At 45.0% G+C, this 14579-nt stretch overlaps 1 protein-coding gene across 1 annotated transcript in view; it reads left to right on the forward strand.

Moving 5' to 3' along the window:
* pappaa (pregnancy-associated plasma protein A, pappalysin 1a) overlaps positions 1-14579 on the forward strand; it is a 189150-nt gene that overhangs the window by 15000 nt on the left and 159571 nt on the right. The window contains 1 exon segment of the mRNA XM_080418844.1: positions 3646-4732. Within this exon segment, the coding sequence (XP_080274970.1) occupies positions 3646-4732 (1087 nt within the window).

Genomic DNA, 14579 nt, shown 5'->3' on the forward strand with positions numbered 1-14579 from the left:
AGATCTGCTATTTTTGAATAGCCAACGCCAAATGACGCGTATACGTTGTTGCACAATGAATAGCGAATAACTATCGTCAATCATTTTTGAAAGATTTCACCTGTTTAGAATTTTCTTTTTTAATGGTTCGAAAATCTTTTTTACATGTTTTGACAGCCTTCGGCCTATAATGACACAGGGCCAACGTAGGGGATGCCAGGTTGTAAAGTGGTTAATCAATACACCATGTTTTCGATTGGTCGAGGTCCCTGTCTGAAAAAAGTATCAGTGGAATTTTACAGTATCTCTTTAGGCCGTTGCATGTGCGTCACTTTAGCACGACAGTATACACACAGCACCTTTCCCTGACCCCCCTTAAAGCCGGAACAGTTCAAACGTAAACGAAAAAGTCTTCATTGTCCCCCCCCCCCCCCCACACACACACACACACACTTTTATCAGGTACCTGTGACATTTTTCTTTCTGTTTTTCTTGTCTTTTCTTTTTTTTCCCTCCCTCCCCTGTATTTTCCTTGTGGGAAAGACAAATGGCAAGTGCAAGCAAGGTTGCCTTTGAACTTGACAGCTCTTAACCGTAGTGTGTGCATATGCAAATACCTGGGTGTTACATGCGTTTGTGTATGTATTAAGGCTGCACGTGCGCAGCGGCGTTTCACTTTGTCTGCAAATTACGTGTATAAGCTTGCATGAGAGTGTGTGTGCATGAGTGTGTGTGTGTGTGTGTGTCACTCTGCGTGCATGCATGTTTGGCTGCTGTGCCCACCCAGCCGCAGTGCACACACACACAGTAAAAACCCTCAGTCAAAGGAACCTGTGAAGGGTCCATTCGGAGTCCTTTTTTTTTTTTTTTTTTACACCCTCTGAGCTAAATTATCACTGAGGATTTTCCTACTATGCAGGCAGGGTCTGGAAAAGTGTACTGTGTTAGATTAATTGAGCATGGCAGAATTATGACAGCTGTTTACACTAGGAGCCCTACGAACATTTTAGCGCACCTTTTAGCCTTGAGTGCACTAGCTGACAGATGGGGAGGCTAACCCCCCCCCCCCCCTCCCCCCTCCACTAGTAGTGGAAAGCCTGAAAACGTCATCCCCACCAAAGGGACTGACCTTGATGCTGAACCCACCCCAGCCCTCGCCTCTTTGAAGATTACGCCATTAGAATATCCAGCTAATGAGTGCATATTGGCGTTTGCATCCCATTAGGAAGCGGTCACGTTAACTCGGAAATCTGTGAGGGAAAACCCATTAAGCCCCGATTCCTACTTCGTCGCATGACTGTGTCGCGTGTTTCGCGGAAAACAGACGACCTACAAGCTCAGAGCATGTCGCGGATGCGAGGCTTGGGGTCGTGTGAGCGAGCATACATTAGGCATTATAGCCAGACAACTGTAGCACAATGGCATGAGCCTGGAATTAACTTGAGAGGCAGCGGTTGGATGGTCACCTTGATAATCTGCAATTATGATTTCAGACCATGCTTATATGCAGAGTGAGATGTGAAATCTATTAAAGGGGGTGTTAGTTTTGTTATGTTTTTGTGAAAAAAAAGAAAAACAAAGAATGAAAGGTTGTTTGTTCAATCCCCGTCTCTCAAGCTCTTTAGTATTTACAGAGAATATTGTGCAGATTCCAATTTAATCAGAAGAGAGAACTCCAAAAAGATCATTAATCAGCTTTAATTTCTCTAGTGTTCCACTTCCAAATTTGTATGCTCATTTTTATGCTTTCGTTTCACTTCCAATTTTCTTGTTTATCCTGTACCCTGTTATGAGTTCTCTCTCCTGATTGCATACAAACCGACCTACCTGATTGGTAATCCCGGGCCTGAAAATGCATTTCTGTTTCCTAAAGAGCAGGTAGAGATGGGGAAGACCCCCTGTTACTGAACAAACACTCTACAGGACACTATAGCAATGATCGCTACTGCGTCAGAATATAGAGCTATTTAACACTTATTTTAACAAAGAAAATAGAACTTACAGCTCCTTTAAACCAGCTTTATTAGGCACATGATGCACAGAGATTGGGTTACAAACAGCTGAGGAGGGATGCTCCTTTTACACACCGTAGAGCAAAACTTTGGTGTGTGTGTCTGGACTGATATAATGTTTGATGAATATATCGTCTCTGTCGCGTGGAAACCTCATATGTCCAGAACTGTTACTTTTCAGGATTCAAATTCAAAAACAGCAAATGTAGCAGATCTACATGGATCAGCTACTTTGTGAGACTTTGTGACGCTGTGGTGTGATCAAGTAGGGCGTTCATTTATGAAAAAAAACACGGAAAAGTAAAAATGTGGAGATAAGAGGTTTCTCTGCGACAGCAACGATATGCTCCCTCAGTGTGCATGTGACCCTCTCCAGAATCATCTTATAGTAATGTATGAACACATGCTTAGATGTTCCTTGTAGGGCTTCTCCAGATCTCCTTTTTTTGGAGATCACTTTCACCTCATACATGTCTGGGTACAGTCACAGTAGATTGGAATATATGCACACGCACACGCACGCACACGCACGCACACGCACATACACCCACTTGTCCCCCCCCCCCCACAAGCTTTAAACAAACAAACAGTAAGCATTCAGAGATCCCTTAAAATACTTCATAAACTTCGTTACGTGCCCGGTCTCGCGCGGGCCAAAATATCCGATCTACAAGCCCACGATTGCGTCGCAGCGCGGCACGCCGTGAGCTTGTAGATCGGCTATTTTTTGGCCCGCGCGACACCGGCGCGCAGCCGAGCATGAATCCGGCTTAAGAAGTGAAAACACATTACCATGCTGAAGCTGACATACGTGTTCCAAGTGCAACAGGAAAAAGGTGTTTTGGTGCCTCTAGAAAAACACCGTTTTTTTTGCAGAAAACTAACCTCCTCTCTCTGGGCTGCACCGCTGGCAAGGGGGGCATTTACATGGAACAGCTTTAAATGCACTCAATGTTCATGAAACTCCTCTTTGGAGGGACTTCTACGGGGTCTCCCTTAGCTAAACATGCACTTCCACCCAATTTCCAGGACAGCGTTCCCTTATGTTATCAGAGAATGTATCGTATTAGTAGATTTGCTCACTAATCGAGACCACATTGTGCGTCTGCATCTGATAAATGACCAAATAACCCTCGACGCATTTTTCCAAAAATGTTCCAGACTAATCCTTTAGTGTGTCCACACGGTGTATATATATATATACACGCTGAATTATATAACCAGCATTTTCAAATGTTGAACTGACATTCGCATTAACGATTGGCCAAAGGGGGTGACTTCGAGGCGGACCTCCTGGGTGGTTGTTATTGAAAAAGGGGAGCTTGAAATTGTGGAGTGAATGTGTCGTTGGGTCGGGGCCAGTACACTGAGGCCCTCCGCCGAGACTAAACTTGAAATGTTAAATAACGTAGTATACAAATGAACGAGGGGTGAAATATTTAGTTGGCATGTTACTCTGACTCATGGCTCAGTGTGTTCTTGACTAAGATCCAGCCTGTTCTTCCAGCCCTTCTTCTTGAGGGGGATCTTAGAATAATGCTTTCTGTTTCTCGGTCCTCTCTCCTGTCATCATGTCTTTCTCCATGTACCTCTCGCACGCACGCACACATAGACTGACCTCTCTCTCTCTCTCCCTCTCTCTCTCTCTCCACAGGTCTTTATGACAAATGTTTCTACGCCTCCAGCGATCGAGGATGGTTGCTCGGAATCCAGGCGGTCAGCGAACAGGGCAACCGTGACCCTCGCTTTTTCTTCTCCCTTAAAACGGACCGTGCACACAAAGTGACCTCCATCCACTCCAACGCCCGGTATGTGCCCAACCAGTGGGCGCACCTGGCCGTCACGTACGACGGCGTCTACATGAAACTTTTTGTCAACGGCGCCCAAGTGGGCGTCAGTCGGGAGCAGTCGGGTGACGTTTTCAGTCATCTGACGAAAAAGTGCAAAGTGTTAATGATCGGAGGGAATGCGCTGAATCACAATTACAGAGGCGCAGTGGAAAGGGTGGGTCTCTGGAGGCAGGCCCGAGCGCAGAGGCACATTATCCGGGACATGCACGGTCACGAGGACCCCCAGGATATCCCGCAGCTCATCATCCGAGAAACCTTTGAACACCCGGCGCGAAAGTGGCTGACCGTGAAAGACGGGAGCTTTCCCCAGCCCGAGCAGGCGGGCAGCGGGCGGCTGGGTTTTGTGCACGGCGAGGGATTCCTGGACACCACCTTGGAGCCCCCGACGTGCGGTCAGACCGTCTGCGACAACGTGGAGGTCATCAAAAACTACAACGCCCTGTGGACCTTCCGCCAGCCCAAGGCGGTGCGCTATCGGGTCATCAACGTTTGGGACGACGCGCGGCGGAGGCCGACCGTGTCCGACCACCAGATCAGCCTCCAGCACCAGCAGCTCAACGACGCCTTCGGCCCGTACAACATCACCTGGGAGCTGAGCGTCCACAACGTGACCAACTCCTCCCTCCGCAACCGGCTGATCCTGGCCAACTGTGACATCAGCAAGGTGGGCGACGACGCGTGCGACCCGGAGTGCAACCACCCGCTCACGGGGTTCGACGCGGGCGACTGCATGTCCGGGCACCGGAGCCGCTGCCCCGAGTACAAGCAAGGGAACGGGGTGTGCGACCCCGAGTGCAACTGGGAGAACTTCTTCTACGACCTGGGAGACTGCTGCAACCCCAACGCCACGGACGTGACCAAGACGTGCTTTAACCGCTCGTCGCCTCACAAGTAAGATCGCCTTCACGTTACATTTGCATGAAACCACAGCCCTGTATACGTTTTTTTGGGTGAATAAGATGAGACATTTAGACCCCGTGTTCGGGTAGGAGCAGCACTGGTGGTTCACACAAGTGGTATTACATGAAACTCAAAGTTCAATATCCCCCGTGCCCAAGCAAGCATTCCAGCGTCTTAGCCCCACTGTAAAGACCTGAGTTTGAATCCTTGAGTCAATACGTTTTATTGATTGCAGCTTTAATTCTATAACTGATGCTTGTTTGATATTGTCGAATCGTGTTTTGGTCGATACCCTCCAAAACTGTAATCGTACCCCCACAATACAGCCTCACATGTCTAGAGTGAGTCTCACAACAACATATCTTCCCACGCTGGTGTCCCTGAAGTGAGTTTTAGATATCGTCTCAGTCGGGTGGAAACCTCATATGTCCACAACTGTTACTTTTAAGGATTCAAAATTGAAAAACAGCAAAAGTAGCAGATCCGCAAGCTCGAAATGCGTCGCTTCGCGCCACTTTTGATGCTTTTGTGTGACACTGTAGTGTGATCAAGTAGGGCGTTTTTACAAAACAAAGCCCTCAAAAAGTTAGAATACGGAGATAGGAGGTTTCTGCCTGACACACGACGATATCCAGCTACCCTGTGTCCTGACCCTTTGGGCTGTAGCCTGAGTGTAACTCAACTCCCAGGCTGTGTGGCCTGGCGGGCCGGTGTGTGTTCCCTCTGGGGGTTGTTTTAGTCCAATTCAGCCTTGGCCTGGTTCAATCAGTGCTCCACACATAGACTATGTTCAGACTGGCAGCCCAAATTTTGGTGGCGTTTGATTTTTGACTGAGATGCCAGTCCTTCATTCAGACATCCTGAGATTGACGTCTCACTGCTAGCATATTCGCGGGACCTTTTGATCAATGGCCCCGCCGTATTCCCGGGACCTTTTGATCAATGGCCCCGCCGTATTCTCGGGACCTTTTGATCATTGGCCCGATTGACAGCCAATGAGATTCCGCAATTCGTTCCCATGCCTCTGGGCGAGCGGAACACAAATCAAACACAAATTTGTCTGAACAGCAACAATCACACGAAAACATTATTTCAGGGGGTCCTTGAGGGGGTTCCGGGGTGTCCCCAGCAAAATGAGTTAATATGGCGTCACAATCGGTTTGAACCACTTTAACCCGATTTTATGCTTTGGCTATTCAACCATAACTGATCTACAAGCTCACACACTGCGTCTCCAATGTGACAGTTGAGCTTGTACTGTATATCGGCTATATTTTCTCTTCTAAAAAAGCTGAACTATGGAGATACAAGGTTTCTGCCCGACACCAGTGACGAAATCCGACCCGATGATCACTTTGCAAATAACAGTGTGAACAGTCAGTCCTAAAGATCGTATTTTACAAACAAAAGATTTTGATTTGCCAGCAGAAGTCTGAACAAAGCCTTCAGGGCAGGCGGCCAAACAAATACGACTGGACAGCATTCTTGGTAGCGAACAGTGGAGCCCAGAAAATCTTTTGTCTAACCCAACACCCCCCTCCCCCCCCCTCCCCTCCCCTTCTCACCCTCTTCCTGCTATGCCCAGAGGTCCTAATTAAGCTCCGTAGATTGATTGGAGAAAGCGAGTTGGTTTTGGTTGGGTTTTGGAACCGGCGACGGTCCAAACAGCGTAGGGGGGAAGGGGGGAATGGGGGGGGGGGGGGGAATGGGGGGGGGGGTGGCAATTAGAGGTCAGAAATGAGTGGCCAACATGGCTCATGCTTTATATGGCAGCAATGGAAATAATTTCAGAAATACAAGCAACTCTGTCCAGGAAACCCTCAACAGACATATTTGTGGACAGAGGTAGGTACAGTATATAGGCATATATATTGTCGCTGTGTCCGGGTGGAAACCTTGTATGTCCAAAACGGTTACTTTTTCAGGAAACGGAACGAAATTCTTCTGAAATAGCGAAAATAGACTCTTGTGTGATGAAGTGGGGCGTTAAAACACGAAAGAAACAAACAACGTGAAAAGTTAAAATCAGGAGATACGAGGTTTCTGCCTGAGGAATCGTTTACTTGTTCTCAAAGCGTAATCGAAATATGAAATCGTGTTACAGATTGTTCAAACAATGTTTGTTGTTGTATGATTACCAAGCGTTGCCGATATATCCTTCCAGAAGGGTGTTTTCGGTGATGTGTTTTTTTGTTGTTGTTGTTGATGGGGTGACATTAAGCAGAAGAGACAATGAGAAAGGGACAGAGATTAATTTCCTACAAATGTGCGTAGATCTCCAGAGAGGGAATGTTTTTTTTCCCTGCTGCACCGCAACAGGCATGATTGAAAGCTGGCAACTGGACTTTATAATTTATTAGAGGTTTTTCTGTCAGGGACCTTGAAAGGCATTCAGTAGTATGATTGTTTGTTACTTGGCGTACTGGAGCTCAACACAGTAGACTGAGACATTTTGTGGCCATTGTAGGGGGTCCTTGTGGTTATACGCCAGGGAAAAAACTGGAAGAAAAAAAAGAAGAAACACGATTGACCAAAATTCAAATGCTTGTCGAAGTTTTTGGATGCTGTCATGGCGGAAAAAAACGGCGGGGGGGGGGGGGAGGACTAGAAAGACCTTGTACGGGCTATTGTGTGAGATTACTTGTGTATTTCTGATGTAGCCGGCCAAATCAAGGATATCTGTCTGTTTTTGATCATAGTAAAGCTATAAGTGTCTTTGGCGATGTTTGATTGTTTAAAACGGTTGTTGAATATCGTCTCTGTCGGGCGGAAACTGTTGCTTTTCAGGATTCAAATACAAAAGCGGCAAAAGTGGCTACTTTTGATGCTTTTGTGTGACGTTGTAGTGCGATCAAGTAGGGTGTTAATTTACGAAAAAACACTAAAAGTTAGAACATGGAGATAAGAGGCTTCTGCCCGACAGCAGCGATATGTTACTGTGTGAGGTGATACCGGAGCAAAAAAGCATCTCCCAGCTCATGTTTCACTCCCATCCACCCCATCTCAGTCATCATTACCTAAGTAAAAGTACCAATACAACAATGTAGAAATGCTCTGTTACAAGTAAAACTCAAGACTATACTCGAGCACAAAAGTATTGGCATCGAAATATATACTTAAAGTACCAAAAGTAAAAGTACGCATTATGCAGAATGTCCCACGTTTTCAAAGAAATGTGTCACAATATTTTGAAAATACCAGATCTACAAGCTTCAGATCAGCTATTTTCCAATAGATGAATTAGAATAAAATAGGGCTTAATTGGTTAATGGATGTTTTGCAATAATAGCGGTTTTGGACATACGAGGTTTCCTTTCCGACGGCAACGAATATTAGAAACTCCCTCCAGACGTATGAATGATGGTCGTGTGAAGGATACGAGAAAGAAAGAAAGCAAGAAAGAGAGAGAGAGAGAGAGAGAGAGAGAGAGAGAGAGAGCGAAAGGAAGAGGAAAAAAAGAATTTTGAAAGTCTTGAGAGAAAAAAAACCGAGATAAGCTCCCCAAGTGGTTGCTTATTTTGCTTTGATTATGGTATGTCTGGGGAGACTTCGCGGAGAGAGGGCCGCGCACTACAAACATTTCCACATTCCTCCATAATTGTGGAATTCTGGATGAACAATGTGCCACATATGCAAAGCCGAAACAATGGCTGTGAGGTCTCGCATTTATTTTTCTAGCCTTCACGCCTGTTACCACTTAACGTGTAGTTGTATTTAGGAATCTGGCTAGCAGGGGATGCGAGTTCTAGAGCTGCATGCATGCTCTGCAGGAGCAAGACAGTGTCTCCACTGATAATAGCCCCCCCCCCCCCTCCCTCGCTCCCTCCCTCTCTCCCTCCCTCCCCATTTAGCTGAGGGAGATATTTAGCATTGTTTTCACAGTCCTTTAATTACAACACTTTTTCTTTTTTGGGCGGTGTTCGATATTATCCGGGGGGGGGGGGGGGGGGGGGCATTTCTTTCAGTGTTGCCATGTCTGCTTTGTACAAGCAACTTTTGGGCTTGTTTTTCTGTAAAGTCGCTTGTAAATATTGGCAGTTGCAGGTTGTAGGTTTTTTTTGTGGTTGGGGGGGGGCTTGTTTATAAAGTGTAGATGCTTATTTGAGCTAGCTTCCTAATGTTGTTTTAAAATCAGTGGCTCTCAAACATTTTCATGTCAAGGACCCCCATGAAGCGATATTGCACAGTCATCATCAACATCCCAACGAAATGCTGTCACAATGCAGCTCATCCGGATTGAAGATAGTAAATCACAACGCAGATCTCCAACCACTGCTTCCTCACTGCTGCAAATCACAACGCAGATCTCCAACCACTGCTTCCTCACTGCTGCATGGAAGACAAGTGTATTCATTATTGTTACATATCGTGGCTGTCGGGTTGAAACCTCATATCTCCATATTTTCATGTTTATTTATTACATAGTTTTTTGTTGATCCCCAGAAGAAACGTGTAGAAAAATCCCTGGCACAAAATATTTTCGAGATGGGGGGGGGGGGGGGGGGGGTCCGTGGCCAAATACATATCATTTCGGGGTTCCTTGACATAAAAAAGTTTGAGAACCACTGTCCTATATACTGCATAACCAAAACTGGGGGTCCTTTTGAAATGAAAAGGTTTGGAGAAGCAGCGATAGGATGAGCACATCCTCTCTGAGAGACATGAACCTGTTGCATGTGGATCTGGCCTGGCTTGGTCAGGGGGCTAATGGGTCATGTGTTCCCCCTTGACCTCTCTGTCTCTCCTTCCCCGAGTCGATTCCTCTCACTATGACGGGTTAACCCGTTCAATCCGCAAACGCATCTGTGTCTTTTTAAGATTTATTTTGGCTATTCAAAAATAGCAGATATACAAGCTCATAGCACGGTACAGAGTGCCGTGATTTGCACAAAATGTTCACGATTTCTCAAAAAGAGCAGACCTACAAGCTCGTATGTCTGCTATTTTTTAATAGCCAAAGACGTCTAAAATGACAGAGATGCATTCCCGGATTGAATGGGTTAATGGCTAGACCACCCCCCTCTCTTTCTCTCTCTCTTTCTCTCTCCCTTCCTCTATCTCTCTCTGTCTTTGTTTTTTCCCCCACCTCTCTTCATGCACTCAGTGGTGGAAAAAGTACTCAAATTTGTTTACTTAAGTAAAAGTATCAATACTGCAATATAGAAATAATCTTTTACAAGTAAAAGTCCGGAATAAAAAAAAATACTGGTATCAAAATGTACTTAAAGTTGTACAATGCAAATTCACAACTAACGATTTTTAGCAACCTCTGCTGGTCACTACCGTCACTGCATACAATTTCCGAAGTCCTCGATTACCCAGAATTCCATTCGTTTTCACCGGAAGCCGGAAGCGTTTCAAAAAGCGATCTTTTAATTGTTTTATACTATCTACGGATCGTTTCTCTTAGCCAGTGGAGCATTAGTTACCATGAGCTGTGCTTTCTTTTTCTGTTCTTTTTCGATCTTCTAATCCTACATTCTCTTAAAATCAGCGTGAGGTTCATTTTTGTTATTAGCGCGATAGTTCCTGGCCAAACAGGAAACCGTTGCGGTAGTTCCTGGCCAAACAGGAAACCAGTGCATTTCCACCTCCGTTTTCCGGCCAGATGACGTCATTTCCCCGGGAAAGTCCCCCCAGTCCACGTTCAATATAAAATATATAAATAAAAGGCTTCCGGGGGTGAAATTCATGGAGTGGGTGTTGTGAAACTTTTGCCACTCACAAAAGATATACAATTTAACTTTAGTTTTGTTGAAAACGTTACCTAGTATGCCTTTAAAGTACCAACAGTAGAAAGTACTCATTATGCAGAATGTCCCATTCTCAAGTTTTCAAATGTATAACATGTATTAAAAAAATATTTTGAAAATAGCAGCTCTATAAGCTCACAATGCAAACATACCTCGAAATTGTACATTAGTATAGCAGTTGAGTAAATGTACTTAGTTACTTTACACCACTACATGCACTCCGCTCTCATTGAAGGGAACTATACTCCAAGGGCCCTTGAGTTTAGGGGGGGGGGCTTTATACAGTGGGTTGTCTAAACCCAGATCCTCCATCCATCCTCATAAACCATGGCTCATGTTAATGGTTTTGTGCACTAATGGAGTGGCTGAGAGGCGTTAAAACGGCTTCTTAGCACTTCCTCCTTTTTTTAGAGCCATGACACAACCCTTGTAAAACCACCTGTTTGTGCTTCACCTGTGTTAGTTCTGCTGCTTAAAACAATCCTCTGGAGTCGGTCATACTGCCCGCACGGCCATATTTTGTATTTTAACTCATTCACTGCCATTCACTAAATAGCCCAAAAAGCCCAGACTGCCAGGATCTTGTGATTTTCTTAACCTTTTCAAGTAGTCACAGAATATTTATCTCCAGTATGATCGATCCCCTGATGGTTGCTAATCACGGAGGTTTCACTGTGCTTCCGTGAAGAAAAAAAAAATTCACCGCGATTCCCGTTCGCTTGTTATAGCATATAGTAACTTTTTTCATTTATTTTTAATATATATATATTTTTTAAATAATTAAATAAAATAAATGAAAAAAGTAATCAAAAAAACACGGCCCCCTCGCGTATTAGGAGGACAGGATGAGTCACCAGAACCAAGGACGGGTGTTTTTGATGAAACTAACATGTTAAAAATGGAGTTTGAAGTTACAGTATAATGGGTTTGTATAGGAAGGGGCCGTGTCTGATAAAATGAATATCAAATATCTAACTACTGAATCAAGCAACGTAAAAACTGTCTGGGGGGCTCACAAAAGCCTAAGTAGACGATTCTTTTAAAAAAGTGAAATATCCCTTTAAGTGTATTGTCTGACAGGTGTAAAAGAGCGGGGGAAATCCCACACAAGCTCCCAAACGTTTTGCATTTTGTTGCCGTCGTCGGGGCAGAAACCTCGTGTCTCCATAGCATACTTTTTTTTTATCGTCTCTGACGGGTGGAAACCTTGTATGTCCAAAACTGTTACTTTTCAGGATTATAAATTCAAAAACGGCAAGAGTAGCAGATCTACAAGCGCTGCGTTTCGAGCTTGTGGAATATGCTACTTTTGATGACCTTTGAGTGTCCACCGGTCATCAAATTATTGGCTTATTAGGAATGCAAAAAAAGAAGAAAAAAAAATCCATGAATTCAGGGTTTCATTCATGGTGTATTGAAGAAATAAATGAATTGCTGGGTTATGGCTATGTCTTGTGTGTGTTTTTTGAAAGAAAATAAATATTTCTTTGGTGAACTACTCCTTTAAAAGATTTTTTGCCACAATAATAAAAAAAAGGAACAGGTTTTATGGACATACAAGGTTTTTCCTCCTGCACGGCGACGATATCCAGATTCCCATGAAGCACTGACACACAGTGTCAACCTCAGAGAGGACACAAGCAGAGGAGGGGGGGGGGTGAGGTGGGAAGGTACAGTAGTGAGTGTATATATTAATAAAGGTGGAGATGAATGATGGCTTTGGGGGGGGGGGGGGCGGAGTGTTGACTGACCGGATGACAGGTGAAGCCAGGGGGCCCCACGACGGCAATTTAAAAACTGCCCTCCCCCTCCCCCCCCAGATGTACAGTATGTACAGTATACAAGGCAACATTCATAGGCTAACGTGAATTCTATCGTTGCCGTCGCCGGGCAGAAATCTCCGTATTTTAACTTTGTTTGTGTTTTTTTTTGTGTGTGTAAGTTAAACCCATTAAGACCTGGAACGCATCTGTGTCACTTTCTGATTTGAGCAAAAAAAAACACATTATTTTACACTTTGGCTATTCAAAAATAGCAGATCTACAAGCTCGAGTGCCGCGCTACGAGCTTGTAGATCTGCTATTTTTGAAAGATCGTGAAAATGTGTGCAAATCTTTCAATATATATTGTTTTAAAGCAAACAGTTTTAACTCAAATCTTTGCTTCCTGGGGGTCCCTGGAACAAAACATTTTGAGATGGGGGTCGGTGGCCAAACACATATCATGCTGGGGGTCCTTGACATGAAATAGTTTGAGCGCCACTGATATAGAAACATACGTTTTTTTTCAGAAAACTGTTGGGATTTAGAAGACATTTGTAGAATCGGCTTCAGGTCTTAATGGGTTAACGCCCTACTTGATCATGGTACAGCGTCACACAGAAGCATATTAATAATCTGCTATTTTTTGCTGCTTTTGAATTTGAATCCTGAAAAGCAACGGTTTTGGACATATGAGGTTTCCACCCGACAGAGACCATATATATGGGTGTAAATGGATGAAGTGGTCATCCCCCATTTAACATGTAACAGATATAACAGCATTAACACCACACATCCCCCCGGATCACCTCACAACACACTGACCTGCACTGACATCTCACTGTACACTCTCTACCATCACCTCTAGTGTCTCTCTCTCTCTCTGTCTCTCTCTCTCTCTCTCTCTCTCTCTCTCTCTCTCTCTCTCTCATCTCTCTCCCTCTCTTGCACTTTTCTCTGTCTGTCTGTCTGTCTGTCTCTCTCTCTCTCACTCTCACTCTCTCACTCTCTCTCACTCTCTCTCTCTCTCTCTCATCTCTCTCCTGCACTTTTCTCTCTCTCTCTCTCTCTCTCTCTCACTCTCTCTCCTTCTCTCTGTCTCTCTCTCTCTCGCTCTCTCTCTCTCTCTCTCTCACTGTATTCTCTCACTCTCAGTCTATAACTTCTCTATGTATCTCTCTCCTGCACTTTTCTCTCTCTCTCTCTCTCTCTCTCTCTCTCTCTCTCTCTCTCTCTCTCTCTCTCTCTCTCTCTCTCTCTCTCTCACTCACTCTTTCTCTCCTTCTCTCTGTCTCTCTCTCTCTCGCTCTCTCTCTCTCTCTCTCTCTCTCTCTCTCACTGTATTCTCTCACTCTCAGTCTATAACTTCTCTATGTCTCTCCTCTCTATTTATCCCATCGCTCTCTCTCGTGAATCTCTGTTCATCTCTCTCTCTCTCTCTCTCTCTCTCTCTCTCTCTCTCTCTCTCTCTCTCTCTCTCTCTCTCTCTCTCTCTCTCTCTCTCTCTCTCTTCTCTCTCTCTCTCTCTCACTGTCTCTCACTCACTCACTCACCACACATGCACGCGCACACACACGCACACAGCACACACACACACACACACACGCACACACACATACATGCGCGCGCACACCCTCTCTCTCTGTTCATAAGTCATTTAAAGTTTCTTCCCAGGACATGCCTGAAAAGTGGTGTGTGTTTAAATGCATGGAAAATCTTGTCCTTCCCCAGTGGCTCATCCATGATGAAAAATACATGATGAGGAGAGAGAGAGAGAGAGAGAGGGGGGGAGGGGGGGAGGAAGGAAGGAAAAAGTTGAGGGGGATGTGAGAGAGTGTGAGGGGTGAGGGTGGGTTGTATGGGATGGGATCGGAGAGAGGTGGGGGCGACCAGGCCACTTAGGGATGAAGGGCTATTGGCAAGGAGAGGAGTCTAGCGAAGAGGATAAAGGGATTCTACTGTTGCGCCTCGGCCTTAAATGGCCAGTCCGGTGCGTCACAGGGGTAGGGACAATAGATGCAGGAAGAGATGAACGCTGGAGCAACACGGACAATTTAAGCCTTTTATTTTTCAAGTGCAAGTAATAGTTGACTGACGTTTCGGTCTTTCGACCTTCCTCAGAGTCCGACTCTGAGGAAGGTCAGTCTTAAATTGTCCGTGTTGCACCAGCGTTCATCTCTTCATGCATCTAGCGAAGAGGATCTAAGAAGGAGAATCCTTATTCTGGGGCTGAACATTCGCCAAAAAGTTGGCTATTTTCTAAGAGATTTGTTGTGTAGATTGGACAAAAAGAGTGTGCCAAGTACAGTGCAAATCAGGTCTGTC

This window comes from Gymnoscopelus braueri (genome assembly GCF_963280865.1).
Source record: "Gymnoscopelus braueri genome assembly, chromosome: 22".
Lineage (NCBI taxonomy): Eukaryota > Metazoa > Chordata > Actinopteri > Myctophiformes > Myctophidae > Gymnoscopelus > Gymnoscopelus braueri.